The sequence below is a fragment of the Neofelis nebulosa genome, chromosome 15, assembly GCF_028018385.1.
Source record: "Neofelis nebulosa isolate mNeoNeb1 chromosome 15, mNeoNeb1.pri, whole genome shotgun sequence".
Classification (NCBI taxonomy): Eukaryota; Metazoa; Chordata; class Mammalia; order Carnivora; family Felidae; genus Neofelis; species Neofelis nebulosa.
In genome coordinates, this window is record NC_080796.1 from 33,738,603 (window position 1) to 33,760,216 (window position 21,614).

At 35.4% G+C, this 21,614-nt stretch overlaps 1 protein-coding gene across 3 annotated transcripts in view; it reads right to left on the reverse strand.

Annotated features, from left to right (window-relative positions):
* Positions 1-21,614, reverse strand: part of XPR1 (xenotropic and polytropic retrovirus receptor 1) — a 220,340-nt gene that overhangs the window by 76,267 nt on the left and 122,459 nt on the right. For all 3 annotated transcript variants that reach the window (XM_058701262.1, XM_058701264.1, XM_058701263.1), the window contains one exon: positions 9,261-9,362. In XM_058701262.1, coding sequence (XP_058557245.1) covers positions 9,261-9,362 — 102 coding nt within the window. The remainder of the gene's footprint in view (positions 1-9,260; positions 9,363-21,614) is intronic.

The following is a 21,614-nucleotide window of genomic DNA, read 5'->3' on the forward strand; positions in this document are numbered from 1 at the left end:
CAACTGGATGCAGGGGGCAGATCTGTCCTCTCTGGAATAAATGTATTCTTGATATGGTTGTGCCTTCCCTGCTCATAACATTTCTGGCTAGCACCACTATTACCTGGAATGTCTTATCCATTTTCATGGTATACTACACAGCTTTGTTTCTGATCAAAAAACTCATTTCACAGCAAAGGTAGTAAAACAATAAGCATATCCATGGAATATAATGGTCCTACCACATACCCAGAAATTGCTAGCTCAAAGAAAGACTTAAAATGAGAGACAAAACTCTTGAAGAATAGGGTTCTGCCTTATAGCATTAAGACAATTATATTGGTGTTTTCGCAAACACAGTCAAAATACAGAGTCTACGAATCAAGGAATGGAAGTGGGAGTGGCTCCTTTCACTACTATACTAAAAATTCACTCACCCAATTTTTGCTTCCCAGTCTGCAACTTGAGCTCTGTCTATTGGTTAGTTCTCAAGAAGAAATGCTTCTTTCAGAGGAATACAACAACAGTTACACTGAATTGGAAGATGAGAAACACCTGGCCATTTGGGGCTCATCATACTACTGAACCAGTAGGCAAAGAAGTTGTTTACTGATTAGTGATTGATCCCAATGACCAAGGGGAAAGTGAATTGTTGATACACAATAGGAGCAGGGAGGATTGTGTCCATAACCCAGGAGACTCTTTGGAATATATCCTAGTATTCCCATGACAAGTAATAAAAATTAATGGGAGGCCACAGACATCAAAGAAAAGAATTATTGACGATTCAGACCCATTAGGAATTGAAGTCTGGGTCATTCTATCCACTAAAGAACCCTAGTCAGTTGGGCTTCTGGCTGAAGGCAAAGGGTAGTGGACAAGGCAAAATCATAGATACAAACTATGGCCTCTTGACTTCACGCTCTTTTACATAGTTTGTATTTTCCTCTTTTTGTTGCATTCTGGGTAATTGCTTCAGCTCTATGTTCGAGTGTATAAATTCTCTTTTTTTTAATTTTTTTAACATTTATTTATTTTTTAAGAGGCAGAGAGAGAGCATGACCAGGGGAAGGGCAGAGAGAGAGGGAGTCACAGAATCTGAAGCAGGCTTCAAGCTCTGAGCTGTCAGCACACAGCCTGACAGGGGGCTCGAACTCATAAGCAGTGAGATAATGACCTGAGCTGAAGTCGGACGCTTAACTGACTGAGCCATCCAGGCGCTCCTATAAATTCTCTCTTAATCTCTACCTAATTTACAGGTTTAACTGGTTAAGATATTAATTTCAGTGATTATATTTTAATTATTAAAAGTCCTAATTGGTTATTTTAAAAAGTCAATTTTGATCGTTTCTTCTTTGTTCATGGTTTTGATATTCTTCTATGTCTTTAGCCATGCTAAGCATATTGTTTTATTTTGTATCTAATTAATTTTGCATATTTTATGCTGCATCTTACTGTTTTGTAGTTGAGAGGTTTTCAGGATTTCTTCCTAATCATCCATATTGTAAGAAAAAGAACTATTTACCTATTTTCAAATCTCCAACTGAAAAGGCAAAATGAATCTCAAATTTCTTATTAAAGCCAAGCATTTCCACTGCAAAGTTGTTTATCTTATTATCCTTCTGATCAAAAACAATATAGAACTTTTTGGTTCTTTCTTGGTTCACTGTGCACTTAATGATTCAGTAATTTTTTCGTGATGCTTCTAGATCAAAAGATACATATAACACTTCTGTTTTATTAACAACTTAAATATTTATGCCATAACCAGTTAAAAGCCATATGAAAAAACAGTATACACAAATACATACACAATATATAATGAAAGAATGTGAGACAAGGTCAACTATAAATTACTTTGCTGATTAAAAATCTTAGGTAACTTGTAAGACCCAAAAGCCAGAAAATCGTAAGTATATGAATGATCAACTTTTACTGTTAAAAGACTGATATACGAATTTGCTATCTGTTTACCATCCTTAGCCACAAATGTCAATACATAAATTTTGTAATTATTTACATCGTTCATCATATGGATATTAAAAATGAAAGTAGTCCAAAAAATGGAAAGAAAGAAGAACTGTTACTTCCTGCATGCCAGCAATGTCATGAAACAAATGCCTCCCCATCTGGCAAACTCCTCACTCATTTTACAAGGCTAACCTCAAATATTATTTTCTACATAAAGTCTTTCTTGCCTAACAACTCTCAGCTACAACTTGAAACTCCCTCTACAGGGCTCTCATTAGACCACAAACATGCATACAAAGCACACTGAACATATAATTCTTTGTTTATATGTTTGTTTCATTAACCGTGAGCTCTCTAAGGCCAATGCTTCTCTCTTGAGAGCAAAAAAAATCTTCATGTTTTAATGGTGAGCAATTTTCTAATAGCTTTTTCAGATATACTTTACACAGCATAGAATTCACCGATGGTAAGCACAGTTTGGTGATTTTTAGTAAATCTGTGGAGTTGCACAATCATCAACACCATTCAATTTTAGAACATTTCCAACATCCCATACACTTCTGTCATGGCCACTGGCTGTCATTCCTCATTCCCACCCCTAGCCCCAAGTAACCACTGATCTGCTTTCTGTTTCTATAAACTTGCCTTTTCTGAAGGAAATTCCTTTACTTTTATAAAGGAATCATACGATGTGTTGTCTTTTGCATCTGTCTGGATTCTTAACATAATGACTTTGATGTTCATCCACAGGAGTTTGTTCTTTTTATTGTGAATTATATTTTGTTGGGTGGATATACCACATTTTGTTTAAATATGCATGTTGATGGACAATTGTTTCTATTTTTTTACTATATAAATTATGCTATTAATATTCACATATAAATTTTTGTGTGGACTATTATCATCATCTTTATATTATAAGAGCTTGCATACAGTAGGCTCAATCAATGTTTGTTGACTGAGTGAATGAATGACTATGTAGGAAAAACTCTCTAGTAATCCAAGTGCCTATAGAGAAATAGAGGAATAATAAATGCCAGGGGTATTTTGCAGTTTTTGAACCAGTGATTCTCTTCCTTAAGGGGAAATGGAAGAGCACATAAAGGAAAATCCTTGTTTGGAAGTAGGGGAGTATAAAGCATATTTCAAAAAAGAATTCAATATTACCATAGTTACAGTGTTATACTTAGAAAAAGGGTTTAATACTTATCAATAGGTTTAAAAAGGATGAGAAACACTGCTTTTGACAAGTGTCCAAATCTATTTTTCAATGACACCACAGTTTTCTAGAGTCAGGGCGCCAAAAAGTTCAAATATATGGGACAGCACAGAATTTGGGAAAAGGTATATATGTACACAAAAATGTACTTTGGCCTATGAATTAAACTCTACAAATATACTTAAGAAATAAAAATGAATATTTCTAAGTAATTTTATAAATACTGATAAAAATAGCCTATCTTGGCAATAAATTCCAATCTCTACACATTCCAGTAAATCCAGTGACTGAATGAGAACAGATTATTTTAAGAATACATGCTTAATGCCATAAGCTCTCAGATAATAAAATATTTGATAAAAATTTCCAATAACCATTCAAAACTTTCAAAGCACCTATATGTCCCTTAAAGACATTAGGGACATTAGGGTTAACGAGATCTTATTTTTATTTATTTATTTATTTATTTATTTATTTATTTATTTATTTATTTATTTTGAAAGATAGAGAGTACAGAGTACATCTGAGCTGTCAGAGCAGAGTCCAATGTGGGCTTGATTTCGCGAACCATGAGATCATGACTTGAGGTGAAATCAAGAGTTGGACGCTCAATGGACTGAGCTACCCAGGGACCCCAACAAGGTATTTTTTTTAGTTTTCACCAGATTTATATATATTTTACTTTTAGAGAAAAGTTATTTCAGAACTATAAACTATCTTAATAACAAAGCTATTATAGTTATGCAACTCAAGAATAATTGTTGATAAAACAACGTTAGTGTTTTAGAATACTTTGATTTTTTTGTATACTTATCTTGCAATGTTATGATCTTGCTAATTCAATTTATGGATGTCAGTATTATTTGAAATACAAAATTTGTAAGACGGCTGACCCATCCTAGATGATTCAGGGTAGTTAATTGTTATATTACATGACATTTTTGTGCTTTTATCTGGAATTCTTATTACCTGAGATTGTTACACCTCAAATACTGAAGTCTAAAATTTCCATGTGTGGGTAAAACAACTCCAGCCTCAGCAGACTATCTGTTATACTCCTCAATCCCAAATATGTCATGTACTTTGATTTCACAATGCATCTGGATAGGTGTTTCCCTGGAACACTGCACTCCAACTCCTCTCCGACTGTTATCCTCACTATGCTACTCCAAGAGCATGTGGAGATGCCTACGCATTTTCAAGGATGCAATTTAAATTTTACTTCTTGTGTAGGCTTTTCCTCAATCCCTCTCTTTTCCTCTAAGCAAAATCAATGGTTCTTCATGTCACTTTCCACAGTACTTTGCAAAATTTGAAAATACCAAGTATCATATTGTACATAAAAGAAATAGTACAGTTGACCAATACACACAACAGCTATTCTACTATTCCATTCTACTATTTCTTCTCATGTATTTTTTAATTTTTATTTTAAAGTTTATTTATTTTCAGAGAGACAGAGACAGCATGAGTGGTGGAGGGGCAGAGAGAGAGGGAGAGTGAGAATCCCAAGCAGGTTCCACGCTGCCAGCGCTGAGTCCGATGCAGGGCTTGAACTCACGAAACCATGAGATCATGACCTGAGGTGAAATCAAGAGTCAGATGCTTAACGGACTGAGCTACCCAGGTGCCCATATATATTTTTTAAATACCCGAGATGACCCCTCGTATTTTAATTCCCTGACCCATGTCTAGAGTTGCAACCCACAGTTTAAAAAAAACATTACTTTTGATGACAATCGGCTTTTTTATTAAGATGCCATCCGGCAACTGTGTTACTTCATGACCATGGACATTGCCCATCTTCTCAGTCTTAGAAAGAAAGAAATGATATGACAGAAGAGAAGGACAGTGGATATGTGGATAGTACATAAATAATTTCCAACTTCTCCCCACCTCCCCATTCTTTAATAGCTCTGAAGTAAATGATTCTGTTGAAATGAACTCAAGAGAATCATGATGTAGGAAAAAATAATAGGACAATGGGAATTTTAAACAATATCACAGACCCATGATCACGCTAATTAATATATACTTAATCCATGTCTTTACACATATGCAAGCAAACACATACACACATATCAGTCATTAAGCCATAATTTAGCTATGTGGGTACTAGATACATATGATCACTTGTAAAATGAATATTTACTATTTCAGTGAAAGACATACTTATGTTTTATTACACACATTCAGTGGCATAATAATATACAATGCTTCAAATTCAGTAAGAATAAAGAAAAATAGACCTAATAGGATTACAGGAATAACTGTAATAGGAATAGTTCTGAGTAACTATTATCCAATTGGTCTTGCATATATATGAAGCCTGAAAATATTCTATAGCCAAGAAATAAATCTGTTTCTAATGCCATAATTTTCATACTTCTGAATAACACTACTGTAATTTCATTCCTTCCCTCCTACCTTTCCCACCTCCCTCCCTCTTTTTTGGTAAAGAACAGAAAAGCTCATAAAATTGCTGTGAATTCAGAATAGTTGAAGCCAAAAAATTAGGACAGGTCAGAAAAAACAGACTGTTTAGAAACAAAGGAAGAAGCCCTTAGCTATTTAAAACATTCCAACTGGGGCGCCTGGGTAGCTCAGTAGGTTAAGTGTCTGACTTGATTTCGGCTCAGGTCATGATTTCATGGTTTCGTGAGTTCAAGCCCTGTGTTGACCTCTGAGCCGACAGGCGGAGCCTGCTTGGGATGCTCTCTCTCTCTCTCCTCCCCCTCACCGCCCCCCCCCCCCCCCGGGTCTTATAGCACTCTCTCTCAAAATAAATAAACATTTTTTAAAAAGGCTTGCCTGTTTTAATAATGGAATATTAAAAGCAACAGACACATTCTAACATTTTGTTTTTATGTAGGCACATAAAAACATGGCTTGGAAGGTAAGTATTTTGAATGGAGAGAGAAAGCAAACTGGTTCAAAGAGAAAGGTATTGTAACATGAAGTCATTAATATTACCAATGGAAAAGGATATTACTGATCACCACAAAAAAAGATCTCTGACACTATCGCCTCTAGAATTGATGTCATTTTTAGTACTAAAAGAGACCTAGGAGACTTCAGTAATTAGTAATGTTATTACCAAAAAGGAGCCTTCCTTTAAAAAAACTTCCCTCTCCTCCCACGGTCTAAAAGATTTTATATATTAATATAAATAAAATAAAGAGCAATACAATGACTTACATGACTGACATCAAACTATTGTCAATTGTTTCTAACTCATTACATGTGGAACCCTAGAGGACTGGGAATGAATTTGCTCATCTTACAAGGTACATAGAGGCCTAAGAAGGTTAAATGGTAAACTTCTTCTAAAAAAATAGTAAGGTTCAGAAATCCAAAACATAACTGGTAGGTAACAGAACTGGTATGAAAATAAATATGTACATTTTAGTAGTATTCATTCTATGTTTTGTTTGGCTTTTATAGCATTTTTTGGGGGGTACTTAAAAGCTTCAGTCAAGACTATATCTCACTTGAAAGTGACCATTATTAGCTGACCATTAAATAATCTGTGAGATATAAGTGGTGGAGGTAGGTTTATACACTAAACTCATCCCTGTTATTTTAGTTATTTATAGTTTTTCTGTGTCCTAGTCTCTGAGGATTGCTGTCTATAAGATAATCTGCCACAGAGCAGGTGGCTAAATAAGGAGGAAAATGATACTGTCTAGAACAAGAGCCAAATTCTATTTCTGTCAATCATGTCTTCATATTACCCATCACTTCCTGACCTGGCAAAAAGTCAGTCTGAAGACTATCAATTTGTACCTCCTCTGTGGTGACATCAAGAGACATGCCCTACTGGTCCTGCCAACACACTAGGAAAAAGGAAGTCATTTAATCACAGCCTCCAAACTTTCAATAGTAGAAAGCCTAAAATTATTTTTGAAAAATAATGAAATTTAAGATACCATTTTTCAAACTAGGGTTATAACTCAATATGGAGTCATAAAAGCAATTGTGTGGATCATAAATTGGCATATTATAAGTCAAAGAGAAATAATTATAGAAAACAATATATACTACACATAGTAAGGATATTATTCCATGAAAAAATACTAATTATTTAAATATACTGCATATACACACATATATAGATGCATACAAACATACATAAAATACACATATCTGACTAGGTATGATGGGTCACATGTGTATACAGTTTTTACTACAACTTAACATGCAGTATATATATCTCTTATTAACAGTAGATATTTTTTTTTCTTTCTATACCAACAAGCATTATCTACTCTTTGTGATCTCAATAATCCACATAGAACTGGGCTCAGAGATCTTTCCAAAAAAAAATCACAGGAAAAAAAAAAGCTAATAAACTTGACCTTTATATTTTTCATTTACAGGCATAGGTCATATCCTATAGCCTTTTCTCAGTCTAAACACTCTTTCCCCTGCAAATGCCTTCCTCTTAGCTTCCTCTTCCTCATTCTTCATTACATGGCTGCCCTCTCCTTCTCTGTCTACACTGCTAGTTCCTCTTTCACTCCTACTCCTAATTATGGAAATTATCTCTGTTCTTGCACATTGCAATTGTTCTGTACATTTTCCCCTTGCTGAAAATCTATCCACTGCACAGTTTCAAATAATATTGCCATTTTGTCTCTGCATTCTAGGTACTTACAGTGTAGTGCAAAGGACATGCTATGCCCTTTGATGGCTCTGTGTCTCTGCATAAACTGCTCTCTTTGCCTAGGAAGTCTAGCCATAAGGGAGAGGTGAGGAGAACTAAGGCATTTGCTTCCTTTTTTGTTTCTTTTTTGCTAAAAGGCAGTGACTTGCTAAAGAGATTAAACCAGTTAAAAGGAAAATCAACGATGCGTTTATTTACTAATTCTTAGAAGAAATAATTACTGGCGCAAGGTCTTGAGGAGCTAAAATTTAATCAGTAGTTGCAGAGATTTGCCATGGACTAAAGAGGGATATCTTTTCTAAAAAGATTGGAGGGAAATAAATCAGGGTAAGAATGTGAACAAGTATTTTGGGGGAGGGGTGGCCTAGATCTGCATAAGTATTATACACCAACAGGAGCTGAAGGCCTTTATTTTTATTTGTAAGGAAGGAGTATAGTATAATGAGCATGATGGAGAAGATGGTGGGGTCAGAAAATTCAAGACAATGGAGTTGGGTCCAGAAAAATATTTTGGAGCATGGAAAAGGGCACTGATTAGGACCTGTGGGTAGCTTTGAAGACACAGTTAAGAATGTAACAGTGAATTTACACTGGTTCAAACTTGTTCTGGTATGTGATTTTTTCCCCCAGCTATCCTAAGCACCCAGGGAATAGGCATGGAGAAGGAAAGGCTGGATTGGTTCACAGTTGGAATTTTGCTAGGCAGAAGCAGTACAAAGCAATGAGGGTAAAAGGATTTAAAAAGCACAAGGGACAAAACGGTTAAGATGACTAACAGAGAGGGAAGTAATTCTGGGAGGGGTCTTGTCAACTGGAATAGATGAAGGAGTCAAGAAACTTGAGCTCTGTGAGACAGAAAAACAGAAGTTAAAGGACTAGGGGAGTAAACATATATAAAAAACAGAATTTTAAAGTGTCAGATATAAATAAATAGAAGTTCTAGTATTTCCTCCTCAACTCCAATAGCATCTTGTAGATGCCACTCTGGAGACAATGCTCTAGAGAGATAGAAATGAGTATTCCATACAATGGAAAGACAAAAGAAATGTAATTAATAAGCAGGAACTGCTTATTTAGCTTATTTAGCTGTAATTTAGCTTTGAGATGATAAAATCAAATTTCTGAGTCTTTAAAGCTTTAGCCTGGACTTGAGTGAAGCTCTACAAAGTACTGGTTCACAAGGAGGTTCCCAAATCCTTGCAACTGCAAAAGAATCTAGGCAATGACCATATTAGGCTTAAATACTGAAGCACCAGATGCATTCCTACCTTAGCTATAGAAAACATCCCTAAATGCAGTATAGGAAGGAAAACAAGCCACCATTTTAAAATAATGATCAGAAGGTTAAATAAACAATGACATGCAGAGTTTCTCTTTCCGTAACAGCAGAAATTCTATTGTATGTTGTACCAAAAAACTACTCACCTGAATAAAATGTGTTGATTTTGGCAAGTTCCTTTTCACAGGTTTGGAAAAATTTTTCTTCAAACTTGGCAAAATACCTCTTTACTGTGTCCTCATCTGTAACTGAAAGCAAGGAAAACATTTAAATTTAACGACCAAAGGTCAATTAAGAAAGCTAGGGAAAGGGTGCCTGGGTAGCTCAGTGGGCTAAGCATCTGACTCTTGATTTCAGCTCATATCTTGATCTCAGGGTCATGAGTTTAAGCCCCTCACTGGACTCCATGTTGGGCGCGAAGCCTATTGGGAAAACACAAACACAAAAACCAAAACAAAAACCAGGCACCTGGGTGGCTCAGTCGGTTAAGCGTCTGACTCTTGATTTCAGCGCAGGCTATGATCCCAAGGTCCCTGGGATTGAGCCCCGAGTTGGGCTCTGCCCTAGCAGGGAACAGAGTCTGCTTGGGATTCTTTCTCCCTCTCTCTCTCTGCCCCTCCCCCACTTGTATAAGCTCTGTCTCTCTTGGTTTTGGCTCAGGTCATGGTCTCACAGTTTCATGAGTTTGAACCCCGCATCAGGCTCCACGCTGGCACTATGGAGCCTGCTTGGGATTCTTTCTCTCTCCCTCTCTCTCTGCTCCTTCCCCACTTGCGCTGTCTCCGTCTCTCTCAAAATAAATAAATAAACTTTAAAACATAAATAAACTTAAAAAAATACATCAGGGAAATAAAATTTAAACTTACTACTTTCTTAGTATTCAAAATGACAACAATGAATTGTGAACCATATTAAGAAAAGACTACTAAAAGGCCTCTTTATAGGAATGCAGCCATTTTTTAACTGGATGAGACTCTAAATCTCCACTATGATAAATTTACAGTGGTGGAGAAAATAAGTGTCTAAGACTTGGGGACAGGAAGACACTACTGGAGACAGAGGTGATCAAGGAAGAGTCAAGGTGTTGGGAGTTGAAAATGAATAGGATTCAGCAAAAGTAAATATTTCAGGGAATAAAAAAAGGAACAGGGGCGCCTGGGTGGCGCAGTCGGTTAAGCGTCCGACTTCAGCCAGGTCACGATCTCGCGGTCTGTGAGTTCGAGCCCCGCGTCAGGCTCTGGGCTGATGGCTCGGAGCCTGGAGCCTGTTTCCGATTCTGTGTCTCCCTCTCTCTCTGTCCCTCCCCCGTTCATGCTCTGTCTCTCTCTGTCCCAAAAATAAATAAAAAACGTTGAAAAAAAAATTAAAAAAAAAAAAAAAAAAGGAACAAAAATGAAGACATGAATATGTAATATGTTCCTGGAAAAAAAAATGAATCAATTGTTCCTACTATATTAAATTGCTATCAACTCATTTTCACTTAGCTGCACCAGCATAGAAAAATGTAGACTGATGGTTATAAATTAGATATTTTAAGGCTACAGATGCTGGGTATGAACATAAGTGGGTTGAGCAAATGGGTGACTGTGCAAGTATAGTGATAAATGGCAACAGACATCTTCAGGATAAGGAGTGGTATGCATTCTGGCAAGTGAGAGCATATGTCCATCTAGCTAGTTGCTGCCCTGTGGCAATAGGTGGTTAAGGTTGTCAGATCTTCCAATTTTCAGGAGAAGTCATAAATCTAGATATTTTAAAAACACAGTATAGGCCAATCAATATATGTCTCTGCAGGCTGGATCCACTTTGTGAGTTCTATCATATAGCTATTAATTTACTGAATATCGTAAGTACAGACATATGTAGCTTCAGGAAACCCACCTCCCCAAGCCTAAATGGGTATGTTTCTTGCCCAAGTGAGATTTGACTAGACTCCAGATGCTAATTATAATACAGAACTATCCTATTTCTGGATCTCTCGGGCATCCTAAGCTTAAAATGTCTAGGAAAAAGTATAGATTCTTTTATGTCCCTCAGAGGTTTCAAATCTTAGTGCAATCCCCAAAACCCTTAAACAATTCAACTATCCAGGAATAAGAGAAAATGGTATTTCCTTGAGTAATATGCAACACCTACATATATACTATCTTTGTATCAGAGATACTTTAAACAAAAACAAAAGTTTAAAGTGAAGTTGTAGGGGTGCCAGAGTGGTTCAGTCAGTTAAGCATCCGACTTCAACTCAAGTCATGGTCTTGCAGTTCTTGAGTTCAAACTGTGCATCAGGCTCTGTGCTGACAGCTCAGACCCTGGAGACTGCTTCAGATTCTGTGTCTCCCTCTTTCTCTGCCCCTCTCGCATGCTGTCTCTCTCAAAAATAAACATTAAGAAATTTTTTTAATTAAAAAAAAATGAAGTTCTAATAAGCATGTCAAATCTATTCATTTAATTTGAGTAACGCAAATGTGAAAAAAAATACCACTACACAAAACCTTGAGTTTTATTTGTATATCTACTTCTTTATTTCTTATGCTTTAGAACTTAATAGATAATGCAGGATTCTACTGATTTTGCAGGGAAGAAAGGATGGCCACTCTTAACTTCCTCATGTAAGCTCAATAATTCAGGTACACTAAAGGCTATAGCTGCCCAAGGCCACTGAGAATTATTTTTTCAAAGTATAAAGCAGGTCAAAGCTTTCTTTCAAGGTGACCTTGAGTTAGAGATGATCCATGGTAACAGATGCTACTCTTATAATAACTTCTAGCTGTAGCTGATTTAAAATAAGAGTTAATTACCTATTTGCTTTTCATTTTTATTTTATTCTTCATTGTATTGTTAGGAAAGAAAACCTAAAACCAAAATATGGGCTTGGTCATACTTACTTTGTTTCCCTATTAACAGAGAGCTTTCATTAACACACATTAACATGAGATGATGGAAATAAAGTTGCTCACCAAAGCGATTTAAATATAGCTTGTTTTAAAAATAATTTTAACATACTAATATTTATATAGAGGTTGCATATTCAGCAACATCAACTATTTGAAATATTACCAAGAACAAAGAAACCAAAAAACCTAAATAAGCCTCTGAGAAACTAAAACATAATAAATTTTATGTATTAAAGTATGTAACATTCTACTCATGAATCAATCTCATATGAATTCTTCATTTCCTCAACTAGAGAGTGTTTTATCTAAAATACCAGCAGTCTCTTATGTAGATTTCTGGTTCCCATATAACTTAATGCCCACAAATTACAAGAGGGTAAGACAAGCTTACAGCAACACTAAAAAGTAATAGCAAAAAAGAGAGAAAAGTAATAGCAAAAAGAGGGAAGAATTATACAAAAAAATAGATTTGCATATACACATACTTTCCCTTTTTGAAAGTTCAAGTTACACCACTTTACTTTTACATAAAAAGACATAACATCAGTACCTGTTTTTGCTAACTGAAAAGAAACCTGAAGAGGATTTCTGCTTTTACAAAAAAATGTTTTTTAAAGTTTTCAGCATTTGTTTTGCAGCAGGCCATTACAAAGGCAGCCAGCACCCTGGGCAGTGAGAGTGACCCCACAAAGCACCTTCCCCGAGAACTGCACTCAGTATCTCAGCATCAAGCCACCATAGCTTTGAACCATGTCAGTGAGCATCTGTGCCTTATCTTGATTTATTTTGTGCATCTGTGACCAAAGTATATCCTAAGGTATCAGAAAAGCATAAGAGAGGGTATTTTGGGGGCCTGGGAACACTAAAAATTGTTTCTATATAAATTAATGGTAACAGTATCTTCACTATACATCATTTTGGCTTATGAAAGGTTTCATAGGAACAGTCTATTTTGGGGGAAACTTGTACACAGAGATTTAAGATTAAGATAAAGGGAGCATCAAATCAGTGAGGAAAGAATGGACTATATAAAAACAGGGTTGAGCCATCCATTTAAATAAACTCCAAATGGAGTTAAAGAAACAATATTAGAAAATAGCAGAAAAAATTAAATAACCCTACATGGGGAAAGTTACCCTACACACTACACAAAACAGGCCATAAAGAGAATGATTGACATTCTCACATAATGAAAAATCTCCATTCTACAAGATACCAGAAGCAAAGTTAAAAGACAGGGAAAATGTATCTGCAACATTTAAAATAAAGGATTCACATGCAAAATAGACTTTAAAAATTTCTTACAAATCAGTATTACAAGATATTCCATAAGAAAAATGGGTACATTAAAGGAATCCATAGAAAAATACAAATGGCCAATGAACAAAAGAAAGGATGCTTAACAGCCCAGCTATCAGATGTTACTTCAAAATAATGAAATATAATTTTTAAACCATAATGGAATAAATTTTAAAGTATTTTTTCAGCAATGGTAAAGGTAAATGAACTCTTGCTCCCTGTTGGTGAGAATGTAAATTTGCAAATCCATTTAGGAAGGGCCATCAAAATTTTCAGTGTGTTCAATCCCACATGTAAGAAATGCATTCTAAAGGAATCTCTGCACAAAAGGATGTGTGCACAGGGATGTTCATGCAACACTGTTTTTAATAGTAATAAAACAAAGTAACATCCAACAAAAGGGGAACAGATAAATTATAATATCATATAACACTATGCAGCCATTTAAAAAAGATAGACATACATCCTGGTTATGTATGAAAATTGTAAGACACTGCTGATGAAAAATTTAAATAAGAGAATATATACAGCATGATCTCATTTATGAAAAAATATGTGCATAAATCAATATTCATATGTACATTCATAGAAAGAAGACTGGAAGAATGCATAACAAACTGTTAATTGTGGTTATTTCATTTGAAAGAGGAGAAGGTATGAAAGGGAATCTCACATTTCGCTATCTATATTCATTGTATTGCTTGAATTCATTACAATGAGATGTAGCCACGAATGATAAATAAATTACATTGCATAAAGAGTATTATTAACTGGAAGGAAAAAAAGTAACATGCGGCATACAAATCTTTAAATTATACATAGTAAAATCTAACCAGCACAGCTAGTTGAAAAAAAGTTAACTGTATCAGAATTTAGATGAAAACAGGATGATTAAGCCCTTCACCTCAGTTATGAGAAGTTGGTGGAATGCTGATTTCTAGAATATCAATTTCTATTATGCTTCCTATAACCTATCTGCTGAATAATGTTAGAAATTAATAATCCTAAACTGAAGAAACAGAATTTTAGCGTTCAGAAATCAACTAGCCAGTTTCCCGTTTTAGAGTTGAGAAAATACAGGTGTAGAGAACCTAGATAACACGAGGTTTTTTTCCCCCTCCAGTAACAATGTCAATTTTACAGAAACTCACTATATTTTCTTATTATAAAATAAAGAATATAAAAGTGACATCTATTTGTTGCTGAAATGTTATGCACTGAACTGTGCAGCCACCCTCTCCTAAAATTTAAATGTTGAATCCCTAATCCCCAATGTGATTGTATTTAAAGTTTATTTATTTTGAGAGAGAGCGCACAAGCAGGGGAAGGGCAGAAAACAAAAGAATCCCAAGCAGGCTCCACACTGTCAGCACAGAGCCCAACGTAGGGCTCGAACTCACAAACTGTGAGATCCTGACCCGAGCCAAAATCAAGAGTCAGACACTTAACCAACTGAGCCACCCAGGTACCTCCTCGATGTGACTGTATTCAGAGGCAGGGCCTCTGAAGAGGTTAATTAAGATGAAATGACATCATAAGGATGGCCTTATTCCAAAAGGGCTGGTGTCCTTATTAGAAGAGAAAGAGACATCAGAAATACCCCTGTATGTGGACACCGAGGAAAGGCAGGTGAAAAGTAGCCAGAAAAGGCCCTCTGCGAGCCATACTAGAAGAGCTTGCACCTGATCTTGCATTTTAATCCTCCAAAACTGTGAGATAATAAAGTTCTACTGATTAAGCCACACAGTCTATGGTATTCTGTTATGACAGCCCAAGCACACTAATACAATGATTTAACATGTCCTTAATTCAGTAATTAATCTCAAAAGATTAAGCCTACTTTTAAAAAAGGTAGCATAAATAACTACAAATCTTAACAACACATATCAACAATTCTAAGATTAGCATCAACAGGAAAAATCCCTTGAAGACAAAGGGGTGAAAAAAATCCAGAACTGGTCAAGAATGATTCAGAGAACACTGCTGTAGAGAACCCTTTGCTCTGAATTAAATAAATATTAAGTCAGCTATACTAAAGAGACAGGGAGAGAAAATGAGGGACAGATTTCTTTGTCATTCTATTATGGTCAAAATTTTACCTCAAATTTGGAGATGACAGAAAATTTTTTTCTGATCCACCCCCAAATTAGGAAATTAATAGCAAATGACTCTAAGAGTACTAATCAAGGTAAAACATCCCGACTGCATAGCAACCACCATCAAGTGCTTTTTGCTGCAACTGTCAGGAATATTTTTCTTTTTATACGAGACTTGTCATTCTACTTTCACATGCAGTCTCTCAAAAATCTACTTCTTAAAACCATTATTAATTTCTTCAAATATCTTATATGTTCCATTCAACTTTTTTTTTTAATTTTTTTTTTTAACGTTTTATTTATTTTTGAGACAGGGAGAGACAGAGCATGAACAGGGGAGGGTCAGAGAGAGGGAGACACAGAATCTGAAACAGGCTCCAGGCTCTGAGCTGTCAGCACAGAGCCCCACGCGGGGCTCGAACTCACGGACCGTGAGATCATGACCTGAGCCGAAGTCGGCTGCTTAATCGACTGAGCCACCCAGGCGCCCCCCATTCAACTTTTTATTACAACTTTCCATGTTCTTAATTTCCAGCTCTATGATACTGAAGGGAGGGATCTTTTTTTTTTTTTTATCTTTTTAGATCTTATGTCCAACATAATGTCTGGTAGACAGTATGTGCTTCATACATTATTTTTTGAAACTGCTAATGTTGAAATGATGTTAATAATGTTTGCAAAAAATTATGATGTATTTATTAAGTTTTAAAAAATGAAACTCCAGGGGCACATGGGTGGCTCAGTTGATTAAGCGTCTGACTCTTGAATTTGGCTCATGTCATGATCTCATGGTTTATGAGATCGAGCCCTGCATCAGGCTCTGCCCTAACAGGGTGGAGCCTGCTTGGGATTCTCTCTCCCTCTCTCTCTCTCTGCCTCTCCCCCAGTCACATACTCCCTCTCTTTCTTTCTCTCTCAAAAAAATAAACACTAAAAAAAATGAAACTCCAATAATTGGTATTCATGCACAAAAGAATTAAGTTGCATCCCAACCTCATGCCATATATGAAACAGCTAAATGAATCAAAGACTTAAATGTAAAAGCTAAAACTATAAAACTTTCAAAAGAAAACAGGCATAAATCTTCATGACCTTAGATGACACAATGGTTTCTTAGATATGACACAAAAAGCAGTAGGGATGAAAGAAAAAGTTGATAAATTGGACTTCATCAAAATTAAAAACTTACGTGTTTGAAAGAACACTATGAAGAAAGTAAAAGAACCCCCACAGAATGGGAGAAAATATCTACAAACCACATATCAGATAAGGTCTAGTATCCAGAATATATAAAGAACTCTTAGGATTCAACAATAAAAAGACAGATAACCCAATTAAAAAATGGGCAAAGGATCTGAATAAATATTTCTCCAGAAAAATATACAAATGGCCAATGGCATATGAAAACATTTCAACATCAACAATCATTAGGGAAATGCAAATCAAAACCACAATGCCACTTCATATCCACTAGGATGGCTATGATTAAAAAAGAGAGAGACAGACAAACAGACCATAACGAATACTGACACGAATGAAGAGACATTAGCACCTTCATACATTGCTGGTGGGAATGTCAAAATGGTGCAAGCACTTTGGAAAACAGTTTGGCAGTTCCTCAAAAAACTAAATATACAATTACCATATGATCTAGCAATTCCACTTCTAGATACATACCCAAGGGAAGCGAAAACATGTTTACACAAAAACTTATACACAAATGTCTACAGCAGCATTATTTGTAATAGCCAAAAAGTGAAAACAATCCAAGTGTCAATATATCAACTGATTAATGTATAAACCAAATATGGTCTACCCATATAATGGAGTATTATTCAGCCATAAGAATGAATGAAGTACTATTACATGCTACAGCATGGATAAATCTTGAAAACGTTATGCAAAGGGAAGAAGCCAGGCACTAAAAACCACACATTCCATTTATATGAAATGTCCAGAGCAGACAAATTCACAGAAGCAGAAAGTAGATTAGTGGTTGGCATGGGCTGTGGGGGGGAGGAGGAGGGGATGAGGAGTGATGAAATGTTCTGGAATTAGACACTAGGGACAGTTGTAGAAATTTGTGAATGTATTAGAAATTACTAAATTATATACTTTTAAAGGGTAAATTTTGTAGTATCTGAATTATATCTCAATAAAATACATTTTAGCTCCAAATGCACTGATAAACTAAAACATTCATTTACTTATTCAACAAATAATGATTGTGCCTATTAGATGCTAGGCTCTGTGCTAAATGATGGGGATATATAAGTAATGATGAACAAGATGGATGTGACTCCTGTCCCTTAAAGACTGTGCATTCAAGTGACTGAGGCAGAAAGAAACTCACACAAATAAAAAAAAGAATTACAAACTGAAAAGTGCTGTGAAGGCAACAGGGTATAAGAAGGGAGGTAGGTATTGGGATGTTTAGCTATCCTTCAGGCAGGGTAAGAGATGGTCAGCAAAGATCTCATCTTAGGAGATGACATTTAATCTGAAACCTGAACCTAAAGGACGAGAAAGAACAAGAGCAAGAGCAAAATAGTTCCCAAGAGTGGCAATAACAGATTAGGAAAGGAGCTGGGGTGCTTGAGAACCTGAAAGGCAGGTTACTATGGAACTGAACAGCAGGTAGTGATAGGAGGTTAAGATTAGGGCGGTAGGCAAAGGCCTTTACACGTGGGAAGGCCATGTCATAGAGTTTGAATTTTATTCTAAGTGCAATGGAAAATATTGAAGGGTTTTAAGCAGGAATCTAAAAAGTAGAATTAGTTTACTTTCACTAAATGATTATTTAAAATAGCATTTCCCCAGGACATTAGGTATGAGATGAATGGAGAAGAATTCCAAGGAATTCAAGTAAGTTTGGGAAGTATGAGTGCAAACAGAAGTCAACTGATCTCTTTAAGGTAATAGTTCTCAACTGGGGATGGTTTTGCCTCCCAGGAGTTATTTGGCAACGTCTGGAGACATTTTGGGTTGTCACAACAGGAAGGGTATTGCTAGAATATAATGGATAGAGGACAGGGATGCTGCTAAACATCCTACAAGGGCCAGGACTTCATCCTCTCTCTCCCCTCCTTCTCAACAAAGAATTATCCAGTCCAAAGTGTCAACAGTGCCACAGCTGGAAAACTCTACTTTAAGGGTAAAGAAGCATTACTATGCTAATAAGCATTGTTATTATTCTATGAGAAGGAGATATAGTATATTGTGTTTCTCAAAGTTATTTATAAGAATATAATCTTTCTTTGGGGTGGAGGGGGAATGGCAAGGGAAAGATGAGAAAGGGGGTGTAGAGTATCTAGCAAAACTTCCAAGAACATTACTCTGTGGAACACTAGTTGGAGAGGCACTAACTTTAATATCACCTCTTTATATTTTTATTATATTCCATATCCAATAGTTGCTATGACTTCTTAGCCTCTCAAAAACTACTCATAAATGAAAGAGCTGATGAATAAAAATTAACATGTGACTGGGTTCCATCACATATAGGAGGAATATTTAGCACTACTGATTTCATGTTTTTAAGGAGAAAAGGTGTTTTTTTTTAAGTGTGATTTACAAATTAGGAATAAATAACTTGAAATTCTATTTTTTCTCAAATGCTACTTCATCAACAGATGGGTGAATTATATAAAGCATATGGCTAAGAAGATTTCAAAAATAAAAATGTTACTCTAAAATCACTGGTGTAGTAGAAATAGAACTGGGAGTCATTCATTCAACAAGTATTAAGTCCCTTGTATGTACCAGGCAGGCACCAGGGATACAATAATAAGCAAAATGCATGTAGACTCCACCCTCAGAGATTACACTCTACCTGAGGAAACAGACTTTAATCAAATAATCACACAAATACACAAAACGTAATATGGGTTTTGAAGAAAATGTAAACATGAGAAAAAATAGCAGTGGGATCTATCTAGTCTGCAAGGAGTTGAGGGAAGGGAGGTGTGGGAGTTTCTGAAGAAGTGTCACCTCAGATGAAATCTGAAGAATAAGTAGGCATTTAGATAGAGCTTAAGTGCTCTAAGCATATAGATGCTGTGGAAGGAGGCATAGTACATTTGAGAAACTAAAGAATATGTGACTGGATGGAATCCAGGGGGCAAGGACAACAATGGTGGCAGTTAAGGCCAAACAGGCAAGCAGGGATCTGATTGGTTAGGATCTTGAAAAATAAAGGGCTAGCCTTTTTCCTATGACCAACGAGACATCTTTGAAGAATTTTAAGCAGAGGAATAATTGTGATCAGATACGCTTTGTAAATAATGGGATATGGTAGACTACTCAGATGTAGCACAATAGTTACCATGATAGCCTTAACTAGGGTGAAGCCACTGGAGATAAGAAGTGGAGAAATTCAAGAGACAATATTGAAATCAATATGGTTTTAGTGACATATTGGATATGGTTCTATTGTCAATTACCTGCATTACCTTGAGTAAGTGAATCTCTGGCTCTTGTTTTCTCTTTGACAAATGAGAGCATTTCATTAGGCAATCTCTAGGTCCCCCTGCAGTTCCAAATTTCCTATTCCATAATTAAAGCTGCTATTTTCTGCAAAACCCAACTACACTGAAGGGTCCTAAGCAAAACCTTATGATCTATTTTGAGGTTCCATCAGATGAGGTTAATTAAAAGTGCTTTTAAAATAGTCATGGTAGAACAACAAAAAATTCTTTTAATTCAGACAGTGACATGTAATTGAGATGAAATTATTGGCACTAACTCTGATACAATCAAAAGTATTTATCACCTCAATGAATATTTACCTAATGTCTGCTAGGCAAAAAAAATAAAAAAATAATAAATGAAATAGTGGTAATTCTAACATGAGCGTAACTCAATAGTAAAGCAGGTATTATATGCTAGTGTTTTCAAATGTGTTTTGTCCCTGTAACCTCTAAAAGAATTTTGGAAAACTTTCTTACATATATTTAAGTTATGACAAAAGATTCTGTACACATTTAAATAGTTTAAATGTAATTTTTGGTGCACTGTAATTATTTACAGTTTAAAACAAAATGACACTGTTTCTAATGTGGCTAATGGAATTTAAATGCCATCACAATATGGTAACTACTATCATTCATTATTAAATATACACACAACAAGCTCTTCTTTAACAGTTGGAAATTTTATATCATTTTGGGGTTTTTTTCCCATTTTGTTTTCTTGAATTTGCATTTCTACTCTACTCATATTACAGAATTTATTCTAATATATTTTTAGGTTTGAAAGTCATTTATTGATCATCCTATCATACTTCCTAGCCATTAAGTATATATATAAATTACAATTTAAATACAAAAACTTTCCTAACCATAAAGCTCTAAATATTAAAATTTCTTCTGGACTGGGTTATCATTAGAATTATTAGAACATACTACATCAACACAATATAAATATGTAATAAATTTTGAAAGTATTAAACATAAGTAAAATGTTACTGGGAATTGGAAAATAAACTTAATTTTTAAATTTAAATAGAGCTTTCCTCCCAATTAGCTCATATACCCACTGATAAATGTTACATTATTGCTAGCATGATGAATATCACATTGGTACAATTTAAGAATATTGTAGAATGAGACAATTAAGAAACACTGATATCACTATTTTTCATCTTATAGATATAACTGCTGAGAAATACTTTTCACATAAATAAGATCAGACTGAAAGTTTATTGTAGCAATGTGAATTTTCTGAACTCCTTACAAGTGTCTTCCAATAACTGCATAGGGATTTTTTGTTAAAAATTAATTTTAATAATACACAAGCTGACAATTAAGTCTTCTTTCCAATTCACTGACAACAAACAATGAAAACAATTTTACTTCAAAAGGATTTGTTACCCTGTAAAACAAAAGGATTTGTTACCTTGTTTTTTAAAAAAAGTTTATTTATTTTGAGAGAGAGATAGAGCGGGAGAGGGGCAGTGAGAAAAGGAGAAAGAGAGAATCCCAAGCAGGTTCCACATTGTCAGCTCAGAGCCTGAGGCAGGGCTTGAATTCATGAACCTTGAGATCATGACCTGAGCCGATATCAAGAGTCAGACACTTAACTGACTGAGCCACCCAGGCACCCCAGGATTTATTACCCTGTTACTCACATTCTTAGCATCTACACCAAGAATTTGAGTATCTCAGACTATTCCTTTGGGGGCTACACAGGTAAAGCATTGTAACAAAATTCA